This window comes from Labeo rohita, chromosome 13 (assembly GCF_022985175.1).
Source record: "Labeo rohita strain BAU-BD-2019 chromosome 13, IGBB_LRoh.1.0, whole genome shotgun sequence".
NCBI classification, from domain to species: Eukaryota; Metazoa; Chordata; class Actinopteri; order Cypriniformes; family Cyprinidae; genus Labeo; species Labeo rohita.
In genome coordinates this window covers 7,400,347-7,415,959 of record NC_066881.1, presented here as the reverse complement: position 1 = coordinate 7,415,959, position 15,613 = coordinate 7,400,347, and the positions used below count along the sequence as shown (strand labels likewise).

Here is a 15,613-nt window from a genome sequence, read left to right as displayed (position 1 = left end):
CTTTTGTTATTGACCAAATACTTTTTTTTTTCCCCGCTGTGTGTGTGTGTGTATGTGTATATATATATATATATGTTATTGACCAAATACTTTTTTTTTTCCCCGCTGTGTGTGTGTGTGTGTATATATATATATATATATATATATATATATATATATACACACACACACACACACACACACACACATTTGTTTTTGTTTTGGTTTTTTGTGGCAGAAACAGACTTAAATGCATTTCTGATGCAATATATGCTCAAATTGTCCCAAAATGTTTGCCTACATTCCAAGGCAATCCCAAAATGCAATTTGTTTTGTAACAATGTCCAGCCATAGCAACACAGTGAGAAAAATATCAATTATGTTTTTTTCAATTATGTATTTATCATTATAAAAACAAAAAAATTAAATATCCATTTCATTCATTTATACATATTATAATATAATAAACAGGTCAGATTTGCATTGTTTTCAAAAGTTATTGAAATCGATCTATTTTAAGCTTCACATGAGGAGCGCTATGCTTTACAAGGCAGCGTCCTGTAAAGAGAGTAGACAGCAAGGCTCACTATGTCTTGGAACATAGATCGTAGATATAGGCTGATATTTCAGGTAAATATCACATTATGCAGCTGACCACAACACTCATTATACAGAATATGACAATGATACATTAGCAATTAAAATTTGTTCTCTGCTGCATGCCACATCCATTTTCTGCTTCCCATATAAAGTCAAGACAAACAATTCTGTGAGCTGGATTAATGACACAAGAGACTTTAACCTAAAACAAGAGCAAGTCAAGCACATCACTATAAATAACAGCTCTAGTTCACACAAAGGAAGCACTTTCCTCTAAAACATACAAAAGCTGCCACGGCACCATTATTATATCTCTCATGTTTGCTTTTCTCCGCTGAGTAATAAAAAATTCAAATGACTGATTAGCGGGGAACAGAGTCCACTGCAAATTTGAACACACAAAAAATAAAAGATAAAAAAGTGGTTGAACAGTAATTATTTCGCATGTACACTTGCATGAAAAACACATGAAAAATGTGTGTAACCCAGTCACGCTTTGCAACAGTGTGAAAAGTGTAAAGACTGAGGCATGAACATTATGACAAGCACAACAAAGCAACACTGGCTCGCAACCAAACCTATGAGTGTGGGAGTGTTCATGTCAACTGAACTGTCATTATTTTTCTCTATTGAAACAAATGATGACAATTTCCTGTGTATATCAAGATAGGGCATGATAAAACATGATGTTCTGATACAGCTGTTTTGTAATCACAGTTAAGTTTGTCATTTTGTAGGTTTGTCAGTTGTAACTGCTGTTAGTTTATTTTTATTTTTATTTTTTAATGCATTGAACAGAAAGAATATTTTCTCTGCAGACCTCATAGTTAAACTTTCAGAAAGAAAGAAGCATTAGTATAGGCTATGACTTCACTTTCCTATCTTCATATCACTACGACATACATAGGCAGAGGAAGCTTATTAGAGACAAGTTCTGGGCGGTCATTTCTCTCAAACAAGTACACTGAACTTCAGCTGAGACAACTTTATTTACACTTTCTGCTTACATCTTAATGACATTTTATCAGAAAACTAGTCAGTAGTCATCTCTGGTAAGTCAAAACAATATCTGATAAAAGTTTCACATCTTTTGTAATGTTTTTTTTGTTTTTGTTTTTAAAGTAAGGTAAGCACAGTTTTTTATTATCTTAAGATAATAAAATACATAGTAAATAGTAAACTTTAGTAAACTTTTAGAAATTCTAGCTACCAAAACAGATGGATTTTATGATTAGGACATACTTCAAATGCCTTTTTGAAATTTTTTCAAAAAGGATTTATGCCAAGATGCATATTTGCATGCAACCAGTTTGTGAAACTGCTGCTGCTAGTTTGTCCAACGATGTTGGATGCTTCCTTATACTTTAAGCATTATTGCACATATCTATATTGCATTATGGAAAAAATGAAAACTCGTTTAAACAGGGCAAGTGTAGGGGAAATTCGAGAATGTGCCACAATTGGGTAAGACGTGTTCCCTTCATGTCATTATGACTCAGAGAAAGGAAGCTCGCTTTGAGACAACTACTGAGCGGTCGTTTCGCTCAGACCAGACCTTATTTCACACCATCTGCTTGCATCTAAAAGACGCAATCATCAAAATAGGCAGCTGGCAACTCTGGTAAGTCTTGAGAAAGTTTTCTTGCAGAAATATTTATAAAATGTTATCTAAATTAAGAACTCCACTCTGGGTTAGGACATATTTACTGGTGAACTGTAGCTCAGGATAACAGGACCGTATTTGCAAGTGCTAAATAAACACTGTGAAGTTGGTCTTATAAGTGGGTGTTACAGACAGAGTGACTTGGGGACATGGGTTACTTAGGTTACTATATGTTAAACACCAAAATCACTCTAAAACTGCATAGATCAAACTGATTTTTGAACTAGTATCTAAACAAGGATATAATATATCTGAAGAGAGCTTGCATTACCATTTCTATTCATCTTTTATACATAGGAGCTCTGTGGTCCTTCAAACACCTTAAATGAGTGCATGTACTTTATTGAAACAAACCTGAACTGCCCTGACATTTAATACAGCATTGATGAGGCTCAAAATTTTCTGTGACTTTAGAAAGTGAGCTTCCACGAAAGACTGACTAAGCTAACAGTAAAATCTGCTGTTAAATTGCTCTCCGCAAGGAGAAAGAACCCTGATCTTGTTTAGCTCTAAAAATAACAAAACATGGCTTTATTTTAATTACAGCAGGGTAGAAGGAAAAGTAAATCTATTTGAGACCAGAAATGTTTTTATTAATAGTCCCAATGTCATGTTAATTCAGTTTAGTTTGTAGATGATAGTGAAGCTGTCTGTGTGAACAGTAAGTACAGAAACTACTACACCATTACCCAGAAAGGTTAAATGTCAAAATTCATGGTAGAAATTATTTGCATGCTATACTTGGGTATACACATGTTTAGTTTCATTACTATGAAACCCCACAAGAGTCTGGAACCACATCAGTAATTTAGATCTTAGGTCATGCCATCATTCTTCAAAATATCTTTTGTTTTTAACAGAAGAAAAAAAAAAAAAAAACTTGTAAGGGCTATTCTACAGAATTGGTGCAAACTGCTGTCCCACAACCAAAAAAAAAAATAAAAAAAATAAATAAATAAATAAATAAAATAAAAAAGCATTTAAGTATTAAAACCTTACTAAGATACTTTTATTATCTAATAAACCCCACAAAAATATTCAAAATATCATTAAGCTTATTATATATAAAAATCATCATTTTGTAAATTATGAAACTTTATGTAAAAAAATGTGTCCCACATTTTCATGTCACTTTGAACTAGCTTTCAAAAGTATCTAAAATTGTTACTACCGTAACAGTCACGAGCGAAACATGTCATCATTGTTTCGGTAGTGACAAAAGGGAACGCATAATCCTTTATTTGGGGGAAATAAACAAATTGTTAAACAAATTAAACAAATTAATCCAGTTATGCATTTTATTAGATTTTTAGTATCTTTTAGTATTTGAGTTAAAATTCTGTAATGACCAAAAAATTGTCACTACTGAAAATGTGCTGTTATGACCAAAACATGGGATGTTTTGTCAAAAATAAGCTACAATGAAATTGTAGCTAAGATGTTATGATAGCGTTTGGTTCAAGTTTGGTTCAATGTACATTCAAACTAATAAATCCTTACAAAGAAAAATTTGATTCAAAATACAAATCTCATAAATCAAACCTGAAATATTGTCGAAATTGTAACTATTATTGATTTACCTCTGAAAACGTTTTAATAAAATTGAATATATATACAGTACTGTGCAAAAGTCTTAGGCCACTAGTATTTTCATCAGCTAAAAAATGGTTTAAAGTCAGTTAAAGTCGGTCTTTTGCTGTAGTGTGTCAGTAGGAAATATCAGATTTCCAAACATTCCTTTTGTCATTAATCGTAATAATCCAGTGAGATTTTTGTTTGCACAAGGAGGCTGACAACAGCGAGTGCTCTGCACAGAGATCTGATCTTGTCATCATCCAGTCTGTCTGGAATGACATGAAGAAACAGAACAAACTCAGACTAAATCCAGAAGAACCGTGACAAAGTCTCCAGGATGCTTCAAGAAACCTACCTGCAAAGCTGCAGCACTGTTAAAAGTTTTAGGCACTTGTGTAAAAATGCTGTAAAATGAGGATGCTGTCATAAATAGATTTTCTTTATCAGTTACCTTCTATTAACTAAATGAAATCAACATTTGGTGCGGCCATTCTTTGCGTTTACAGCAGCTTTTGCCCTAGGTGCACTTGCGCAAAATTTTTCAGGTAGCTTTCCAGGTAGGTCTCTTGAAGCATCTTGGAGACATTGCCACAGTTCTTCTGGATTTACTCTGTTTTAGTTTGTTCTGTGTCTTCATGTCATTCCAGAGACAGACTGGATGATGGTGAGATCAGATCTCAGTGTGGAGCACTGGCTGTTGTCAGACTCAGAAATAACTTACTTTAAACCATTTTTTAGCTGATGAAAATACTAGTGGCCTAAAACTTTTGCACAGTACTGTATATTCAAGGAAGATGTAAGCAAAATCTTAACAGGTCAGTGTAACCCTCCTTTATTAAACTATACAATACTGTGTTTCGGGTAGTGACAAATTTGGAAGAGAACAAATATTCCAAAACTTTCTGAAAAATTAACTGCACAATTACTAGAAATGTTTATCCTGAATATTATACAATTTGAAAAAGACATTTTTTTCAAGACGTTTCCAACTCTGACTTTGAATCAGTTCTGTAGAATGGCCCATACAGGTTTGAAACAACACAAGGATGAATAAATTATGACAAAAAAGTTTATTTTTGGGTGAAGGAAATCATACATGGTGGTTTAGACATCCGTTTTTGAAAGGTTAAACATGTCTCGTAAAAATCTTTCCACTTGTGTGGCCATCATGCATCATTTAGAGGGTTAAAATGCCAGCTTGTTTTGGTGTTAAATTATTTTCACAAGCAGATGCTTATGCAACAGTACTTGCGTTTCAACCAGTTTATGAAACTGCTGTTTCTCTAAAACAATTGCTTCAGCATTTTACACTACGCAGGAAGACACGCTTCCTTGTACACCGTAAACACTGTTGCAACAAGTTTATACTTCTTCCCACTTCTAGAGTGGAGAGTGTTGTAACATGAGTCAGTTTCAGTTAACCCAATTAGAAATGTGGCAAAAAAAGTGAAATCCCTGCTATACTTGTTATACATCACCTTACTGCAGTGACATCACTTCTGTGTCAGAACTGTGTTAACGTAAAACTCTGAACTCTGTTTTCAGAGCAAGTGTTGAACTACCATGACACCCAATGACACTTCAAAACACTGTGGTTCGTCAACTCAGGACCTGGTGGCCACCGTCCTTCCTCCAATACTCATCATTGAGCTGTTACTCGGCCTGCCTGGCAATGTTATGGCACTGTTAGTCTTCAGCAAAACCCTCAGGACTTGGAGGGCCAACGTCATGTTCCTCGTCAACCTGGTTTTGTCTGACTTTCTGCTCCTCATCAGCCTACCCTTCCGCATCGACAACTTCATACGTCGTGAGAATTGGGTATTTGGAGACGCGTGGTGTCGGATCAACCTATTCATGTTGTCCGTCAACCGTTCAGCTAGCATTGCCTTCATGACGGCCGTGGCCGTTGACCGCTATTTTAAAGTGGCCCATCCGCATCACAAAATCAATTACATTAGTACAAAACAAGCAGGTGGGGTTGCCTGTGTTATCTGGGCGGTTGTGATATCTCTGAGGATCCCTTTGCTTGCCAACAAACTTCTGGATAAGGACGGCAACACCTCTCTTTGTAGGAGCTTCAGCAATTATGAGACACCAACAATAGGTATTCAAGTGCATATGGCCGTGTTTATCCTAGAGTTCTTTCTGCCTCTATTACTCCTGGTCTTCTGCTCCGTGAGTATTTCATGTATCCTACGTACACGCCAGATGGACAAGGACAAGAAAGGGAAAAGGGCTATTCGGACCGTCCTGGTGATCGTCGGGGTTTTTGTCCTCTGCTTCTTTCCCAGCATCGGCACAGGATTGACGGTACTTTATTTGAAAAAACTTGGAAACGAATACTGTCAGGCTTACACGTTCATCGGTCAGTTGTTTTCTATGTCCATAGCCTTCACCTATCTAAACAGTGCTCTCGACCCGGTCATCTACTGCTTCTCCAGCTCTATCTTCCGCAATTACTTGAAAAGTGTCGTCAACCGAACTGGAATCATGGAGCTACAGATGAGCCGAAGGGCCAGTATGCCCAGTGGAAGTGACTGAGAATGGATTTGGGATTGTTTTTGTTTTTTTTTTCCCCAAGTTTTCTTTTTGATACAGATACATACATTTTTTATTTTGTACATATATTTTTATACTGCTGCATAAAGATGTTGTATATTATATATCATGTCATACAATTATTAGCCTTAAATGTAATTAACATATGACAAAGGCAAAATAAATAAACGCACAAGAATTAGTAAAAAAAAAAACATTTTTAAAAGGTTTTTATTTGTTTGTTTGTTTGTTTTCCGGATGGAATGATCATTTAAAGAGATTAAAGCTCTTCCAAGCTTTATAATTGCAGTGAATGGGTGTTATTTTTCACTAGACCAAAAGAAGTCCAATAAATTGCAACCATCCATCATAAAAAAAATCAGGACGTAGGCGTAGCGTACGCTCCTGTGAGAAGTGACAAACATGGAAGTACAGAGGAGAGAGCAAAACTAAACATGAATCAGAAGTACAAAACGAGGATTGTAGGACTGAAGAAAATGTTGGAGGATTTTGATATAAGCCAAGAGGAGACTGGTTTTCTTTGCTTTTGAAAACAAATCTTGGTTCTCACGAGACTAACATATTCTCACGGGAGCTTATGCTACGCCTACATCCTACGTTACATCATCCGCTGGAACGTCACTCTCTTGTGAACGTGTACGTCAGTCAGCGGAAGCTAGAGATTACAGTTTATAAAGTTTAAAATATAGAGCCGTGTGGAGCACTTTTTATGATGGATGAATGTGCTTTATTGGACTTCTTTTGGACTACTGAAATATAACACCCATTCATTGCCATTATAAAGCCTGAAAGACCAAGGATCATTTTTAATATAACTCTGATTGTATTTGTCTGAAAAAAGAAAGTCATATACACCTAGGATGGCTTGAGGGTGAGTAAATCATAGGGTAATTTTGACTTTTGGGTGAACTATCCCTTTAAGTGTAGTGTAAACATGGAACACATGCAGTATTTACATTATAATTATCTTAATATATAGTTATTTCATATTATTAGTGCAGGTGGACCACAATGTACCAGCTGCTTTGACAGTCTCAGCTCAGCTGATGTCCATAATATATTGCAATAACAACTTTTTGGAGCTGTAGAAGTGAAATGAATGAATCAATCAATCAATCAACCAATCAATCAATCATTCAGCAGAACAGCTGTTGACTGAATAAATTCTAGCTGGACAAGCCCATGTGCAATCATGTTGGATAACTGACTGAATTCTGGAGTAGCACCATGTGTATTTAACAAACCCCCTGGCTTTCTTTCCCATAATTAAGTCCCTTGAGCTTTGCCAACTAAACTAGTCTTTTACCTTGGTATTAATGATGTTAATTAGAAATATCAATATGAAGTAGCATATTAACAACAGCTGACATTTTCTTGTTGTTTATGCATAATTCAGATTCTGTAAATTTGTTTACAAATGTTCACTTGACAGCTGGAGCTGCAACAGAAATAATCAGTTGTCAAAACCTGTATTGCTGCATTCACACAAGTACAGGCGAATATGAATATTAGAATGCAGGCACAGATGAAATTTGGCTCAATCATGTTGTCATAACTGCAACAGAAGGCTAGAGTGGAAGCAGAAAAGGGTCTCTTAACTGCCAGTGGGGAAGATTGCACTTCAAAGGCTCCCACACACTCAAGCAGGCAGGATGCACTTCTATCCTCAGTTATATCCCTGAAAAGCTACTCAGCTCTGTGAAAACCACAAGGGTTGATGTATTTTTGGAAAATATCAGTAATATTAATGCCTATAGAAATGCTGGATCAATACAAACATGTTTTAGAAACTATGATTCTGTGACTACTGAGATGAAATCGCATTTGTTGTAGCACATTTGCAATTAAAAGCCTTTAAGTCACAGTTAACTAAAAACAAAAATAACAACAAAAATAACAGAATTGTGAGTTAATAAATTCTGATGATTTTATAACATAAATTCAGGTTATTAAGTCAGAATTGTGAGATACAAACTCCTGACTGAGAACATATCAGTCTTTTTCCCCCTTAGAACTGGACTTTATAACTCACAATTGCGAGTTTATATCTCACAATTCTGAGAAAAAAATTCAGAATGGAGAGATGTAAACTCGCAATTGCAAGAAAAACTATAAAAAAAATTGTGATATGCAAACTTACAATTGCAAGAACTGTGAGATAAAAAGTCACAATTACCTTTATTTTTATGTTTTTCAATCCAGTGGCTTCAATTTGTATCACTTTCTGTTTTTTGTTGATATTTTAATAAATGTTGGTAAGCAAACTGATTTGGTGGCCATTGACCTCTATTGTATGGATAATAATAAAAAAAAAAAGCTGAAACATTTCTTATATCTTCTTTAAGGCTACACAGAAGAAAATCAGTCTTCGGAAAAAGTGCTGGAATGTAGGGTTATTAAATGATAACAAAACTGCTTGAGTTCACTATATTCTTTAACTATTTCCTCTCAGTTAGCAGATGCTCTCAGTTGTGGTTTGATTGTATTTGTGAAGGCGAGAGATCTAACGAACTTACGTTGCGATAACATCTTGCAGAAACAGAATAGTGTCCTTTAACTTCCTTTCTTTGTTCCTCTAAGAAAGTTCCTCAAACCCAAAAGTGACTGTACATTCTTGGCTTACACCGCTGCCAAAAAAGCTTCTCGTTATACACTCAATCTTGAACTAAATCAACCACAACCCTTCCTGAAGGATTTCCACTTGGTTTCCGTAAAGCAGCTGTACTACAAATTTAAGATTAATAATGTTTATGGGCTTCTGTAACGTTATAGATCACTTCCAGTTTACCATTCTGTAACCGCTTGTGATCATTTGGAAATTAGGCTTGGTAGGAAACATTACAGACTTGATGTCTTTGAATTGGTGTCAGAATTTCTACAGTAACTTCCTGCCTACAGTAACATTAGAAGTACACTATATTTGCACTTGTGAGTCTCCTCTTTTGAATCTGAGATCTACTTATATTCATAATTGTGTTTGTGATTTAAGCATTTGTAAGCAACACAAGCACCACCAGCATCATGAAATAAATCGACCTGCATAAATTGACTATGTACTATGTACTACAAGTAACTTTGAATAAAAATGTATGCCAAATGCATAAATGTAAGGCTCCCTTAAATAAGAAAGCATTTAATTAGACTTTGCCTTATCAGGTTCAGATGATTAATATCCGATAATTCATATCTAAGAATCCATCCAAGCATACTAATAATTTATTTTTATGACTTTTCCACTGACACAGAATGGGTCAACAAACCCACATCAGGATTTAATTTGCATTCAACTGCCTAGTTTCAGTTTAAAAATGTAAAAATCCCATTCTGTTCCCTTACAGAACCTTGATGATTAGCAAGCTTATTTAACATGTTTGTAAGCAGGAGTGACATGAGTCATATAATTCAAGTGACAGATGTAAAAAATCGTTGTAACACAAAAATATATATTAAAAATAAAAGAATAACTAAATGTAAAAAATAATAATGATAATACAATCTGTGAAAGTTGCTAAAGTAAGGATAGATGGCAGCACGTTATCAGAAAGTTTTAATGAGAAATACCACAATTTAATATTCAATTCAATATTATATATATATATACATACAATTTATATTTTTAATGAAACTGCAATCGCCTTTCCTAACGTGATAGATAGCAAGTTTCGTGGCTAAAGTAAACAGGCTCGTCACTCCACAGAAAGAAAAGAGGGGCGGGGCGAGCAGAGCTCATTAACATTTAAAGCAACATCGACCAGAACAGGTTGATTTTTGCAGAGCTGATTTTGGCATGGTAAAAAAAAGTGTGTTTTACACTACCATTGAGAAATTTTAACCAAAACATGTTATTGACTTTTCATTAAAACCCTAAAGAATCATATCAACTTGTGGAAAATGGGCATCCGATGACCACTTTAACAATTATACATCACTTATAAATAATTATATACAAAATTAATAGTTACTAAGATCGATGGGGTTTGGAACTGCACCACCATGCCTGGTTTAAATAAACATTTTAAGCCTAGTCGGCTGCATTACAACAATTTTACTTCCCTAAAATGGTTTTGGGCATAGATTCAGACAACATTTTATCTCACGGGGGCTTATGTAAATGACTCTAGACAGAACCTTACGCCTGTCTCTTTAGCATGTCTGATTTGATAATAAAAGCTGACAGAGGAGACAGGCTCATACTAGGCCAGACTAGTAAATGCTGATATGTAAATTTTAAGGTCTTGGTTAACAGTGTAATGAAATGAAGTTAAAGGCTGTATTGGTAATTGCTCTGCCAGCTTAAGTGAGTGTGTGTTTGTTTCATGCTTAATGCATGTGAATATGAACATGCCACAAACAAACAGTTTTTCCACAGTAATGTTTTTCAGACAGCATTATTTCTGCAGAAAACTTCTTGCTTTTAAGTTTTTGGCAGCAACAACATAAGTACAATTTACTTGCACTTGCGTTTCCTCTTTTGGATTTGAGGTCTACCCTTATGCAGGGCTCTACAGTGTGAGCATTTCAGTCGCATTTGCGACTGCAAACTACCGCATACGACTATGAAAAAATATTTAGGAGCACCAATGCAACGTTGCAACATTGAGTAATGTATCAGAGACATCTCATGAATCCCTTCATAATCAAAGTGTAGAGAGAGTGTAAACATTTATGAATGAACCTCCATTTTTCAACAATTCTAGTGAGTCAATGATTCAATTTCCCATTCATGAAAACAGTCACTTGCTTTATTCCTGAATGAATCAGCCGTTCAGACGAATCAAATGAATGAATGATTCAGTAATTAAATCAGTGACTAGCTGTCACCTACTGGCAGTTTTAGTTTCATTTTTAAAGTATCTTTTCAGTTACAAAATCATTTAATATATATTTATATTCAAAAATGTATATTTACAACATTAATCTCAACATGAATTTATAAATTTAATTGCACTTATGCCACCTCTTGGCCTCATTAAACATCTGAAAATACACCTACAAGCCACTTTTGTGTTCTTGTGTGCCACCTCCATAGTACAAATTAACTGTGTTAATAGTGATTTCATTTGATTGTTAACTTATTCTTGTTCTACTTGTTGTTATTCTGTTGTTTTTTAATTTGAAATTTTAAAAAGCTTATAAAATATCTTCTTTTTTTTTTTTAATTTGACAGAAGATGAACTTCCAAAAATTCAGTGCAGCTTCAAACGATCCCAAATGCGGTTGTAAACGATCCATGCCGAGGAAGAAGGGTCAGTTATTTTCATTAAAAAATACAATTTAAATACTTTTTAATATTAAATGCTCGTCTTGCTTTTCTCTCTCTGAGCTCTGTGTATTCTGGTTCAAGACGGTTAGGGTATGTCGAAAACTCCAATTGTATTTTCTTCCGCAACTTCAAAAATAATTTCAAAATCATCCTACACAAAATCATCCTACTAAAAAGGAAAGTAAGCATAGAGTCATGCCTGTATGTACAACCTCTGTTTGTTTTATGCATTTGTAAGAATGTGGCACAAGCAACGCCAGTGTTATGGGTTCAATTCCCAGGGAATGCATAAACTGACAAAACGCATACCTTGAAGGCAATGTAACAAAACGTCTGCCTCATCAGTTTCAGATCATTAGTATCCTAGAATTAATATCTAAGAACCCATCCAAGCATACTAATAACACATTTTCTATGACCTTTCCACTGACACAGAATGTTTTGGGGTCCACAAACCCACATCAAGATTTAATTAGCATTCAGCTGGCTAGTTTCATTCTAAAAATGCAAAAAAAGTGTGTGCGTGAGTGTGATTCTGTTTCATGTTGAACAAATGTGAACATGAACATGTCAGAAACAGCCAATGCTGTTTCCCAGTCATCACAACAACGTCAGTGCTTGCTTGCTCATGCTTGTTTGACTGTCTAATTGGCCACGCTCTCCCAGACAGTTTGGGAAGTGATAATTGGGAACGAGGAAGTGTGTTTATGCAGTTTCTCAATGGGGTGTGTTATCGTGGATTGGCCTAGGGGCGAGATTTTCCCCCTCCGCCGGACACAGTAGATTAATCAGACCTGCTACACTCAATTATCTCCGGTTGTGGCCACAGCACCAGCGTAAAAATAACCTCAAGATCAAATCTACACAATATCCATCATGTGATGCATTGTCCCACTATCAGACCCAGACAGAGCCAATAGACAGCTTGCAACACTGTGACTTAGCACCAAGCCAGAATTGGTAACAAAAACACTGAATCATATGAAACTGTCAGAGCAGCTCTGAACCTGAACACCAGGGCCACGATACAGTGTCTGGTTACGGTTTGTCAAGTTAAAAGAAAGAAACAGAGACAGAAATCAAGAAATAAAGACCTATTATCATCTGTCACAGCACTGTTTCTAAACTCTTGTGTATGTTGGGAACCTGCATTAACCAGACAAAGCATGAATGTCACCCAGCTTCTGTTTTCCTTTTCTTCAAGATGCCATCCCCAGCTAATGTGACACGAAGTGCGAGCTGTGAAAGACCTTTTGTTATCTGTTCCTGGCTAAGGAATCGCACTGATGTCTCCTGACAGGAACAGCATTGTGAGGCCTAGCTAATGGCCTTAGGTTTAGAAATCATCCACTCCTGAGAGGAAGAAGTGGCAGTATGAGCTCCTTAGCAGACCTGCTCTCACAGCCTTTAAAAATCAATACAGCCATTTCTAAACAAACCCACACGCTTTAATTCATTTAAATTCACCACTGTGGTTATGCACTTGGGTTAGATCTCACACAAATGCAAACAAGAAATGGCTTGACTTGAGTCCAACAAGAAATGTAGAGCTTAGTTTATATACAGCTCTCTTCAGACAACATACATCGAAAATTTTGTAGGATTTCTAATCAGGCACTGAACAGAGTACCCATTAAAGCTTTTGTTGGCCAATGGCAGATTCAATTCACAGACCATTGGGACAGACCATTGCTCATGACCACACCTTAATGCTGGAGTACTGTCATGTGGATGCTAGTGTGAGCTTTGTGGCTGTTAGGGTGTTTAGGGTGGTTGACAGTACATTGTGATTGCTAAGATATTCTGAGTAATCAACTTACATAGTAGCTAAGGTTTTTGGGGTGGTTAGTATTCACAGCTGTGTTAAAGGTGATTTTTGCATATTGCAGTGCTATTTCTAGGGTTTTCTAGATTGTTACTATTGTGTTTTGGGTGGTTGCTAGATGTTTGCTTGCTGGCTCTCTGTAATGCCTTCTGTGATTTCAGCAATCTTATTACAAATCATACTGTGCAACATGGATCTAATATACTTACGTCATGTATGGATGACTGTACGATGATGACACATATTGCATCACAGACCACATAGCAAATTAGTATCCACCTTATTCTTAAAAGAGAACTCCACTTCCAGAACAACAGTTTCCAAATAATTTACTCAACCCCTTGTCATGCAAGATGTTCATGTCTTTCTGTCTTCAGTCGTAAAGAAATTATGTTTTTTGAGAAAAACATTTCAGGATTTTCTTCATGTAATGGACTTCAATTGTGCCCCCGATTTTTAACTTCCAAAATGTAATTTAAATGCAGCTTCAAAAGGCTCTAAACGATTCCAGCCGAGGGAGAAGGGTCTTATCTAGCGAAACGATCGTTCATTTTTTTTGAAAAATAAAGATTTGTATACTTTTTAAGCACAAAAGCTTGTGTAGCACATACTATTGAATCACGTTGAAAGGTCACGCGGAACTACAGACCCAGTGTTTACATAGCGAACACGCTATAAGAAACAGAAAAGATTAATTAATTGTTTACCTGGGTCTTTAGTCTATGATTAGCTCACCTCACCTCTTATCTGACAAGTTTTTGGGTTTGAGTCGTTCGTTCATCACATGACAGCCCCATAAGATGAACGAACGACTCAAAAAACCTGAAGACTCGAAACAGGTGAACTAATTCCAGTACAGAACCTAACAGGATGTTGCGCGACTGAACGAATCACTCCCTGAGACGACTCGTTCTTCTGGAGTCACATTAAAGATCCGTTCAAAATGAACGAATCATTCAAGAACGCGCATCACAGAGCCTGTGCTACATGAGCTTTTGTGCTCAAAAAGTATACAAATTTTTATTAAAAAAAAAAAAAAATAGCTGATCATTTCGCTAGATAAGACCTTTCTTCCTCGCCTGGGATCATTTAGAGCCTTTTGAAGCTGCATTTAAATTACATTTTGGAAGTTCAAAATCGGGGGCACAACTGAAGACCATTATATGAAGAAAAATCCTTAAATGTTTTACCTCAAAAACCATCACTTCTTTACGACCGAAGACAGAAAGACATGAACATCTTGGATGACAAGGGAGTACATTATCTGTAAACTGTTGTTTAGGAAGTGTAGACTTTAAAGTTATCTGTAAGCAACTATGCTCCAAAACAATGACAAAATTCACATTTAGAAGATATTAGCATTCAAACTTACAGTCTCTAACCTGATTTTGATGACATCACCCTGCAAACTTTTTGTCCAATCAAATGCTCTATAGAATCCGAAGCGTCCCGCCCCCTACACTATAAATAGACGCCAAAACTGTGACTGAAATAGGTCACTTGTTCACAGAATTTGTATTTTCTGTGCGGTGATTGGGACGATTCAGACAGTGTAAATATGCATTCATTAGTGCGAATGAAGTCAGATTTCACATTGTGTCACGAACCGCTGCAGCGCGTTCACAGCTTGCTCTGGTCCAGAGACACGATAGCATGGAGCGGATCATATGTGTGACTTGGTGCAGACCACAAAACATATCGGACACATTTGAATTCTACACAGAATGCTGTTTTATATATCGATAGTGCAATATGGATGAGATCAGCAGCATGTTGCATCAATCAGTATGTCATTTCAGGTTGAATTTTTATTCGCTAGTCATTAGATGTAGGTCAAAGCAGCACACTATGAGATGGTCATCCTAAATTTCTAACACTTTTAGAGAATTTTTTCAGGCTACACACACAAAAAAAAAAAAAATGCAGGCATGTTCTTTTTTTTTTAACATCTGCTCTGAGAAATTGTAATTCTGATTGCTTATAAACATTATCTCTTTATCAAGCCACACAAACAGAACTATCATTTATGCTTTCCTTAGCAACCACCCCTTGCGGCACTAGCAAATATCTAATAAGAGGCACACATAACTATTGTTTTATTGTTTTTTTGGACATGTGAATACCATGCTATTGTATGAGGTACTTTGGA

The 15,613-nt window shown here is 36.0% G+C and overlaps 1 protein-coding gene across 2 annotated transcripts; it reads left to right on the top strand.

The window, feature by feature from the left end:
* Positions 1-1,278: 1,278 nt before the first annotated feature.
* Positions 1,279-9,426, top strand: hcar1-3 (hydroxycarboxylic acid receptor 1-3). 2 transcript variants are annotated; one of them, XM_051126661.1, is made up of 3 exons: positions 1,281-1,631; positions 2,079-2,200; positions 5,363-9,425. In XM_051126661.1, exon 3 carries the CDS (start codon positions 5,381-5,383, stop codon positions 6,356-6,358), a length of 978 nt encoding a protein of 325 aa, XP_050982618.1. In that variant the 5' UTR covers positions 1,281-1,631; positions 2,079-2,200; positions 5,363-5,380; the 3' UTR covers positions 6,359-9,425. The 2 variants fall into 2 exon arrangements, with proteins under 2 accessions (XP_050982619.1, XP_050982618.1); XM_051126662.1 differs by lacking the exon at positions 2,079-2,200 and having other exon boundaries at positions 1,279-1,631; positions 5,363-9,426.
* Positions 9,427-15,613: the final 6,187 nt, after the last annotated feature.

What these genes read in the sequence shown, in the direction of transcription:
- hcar1-3 (XM_051126662.1), top strand. Translation starts at nt 5,381, where the DNA reads ATGACACCCAATGACACTTCAAAACACTGTGGTTCGTCAACTCAGGAC.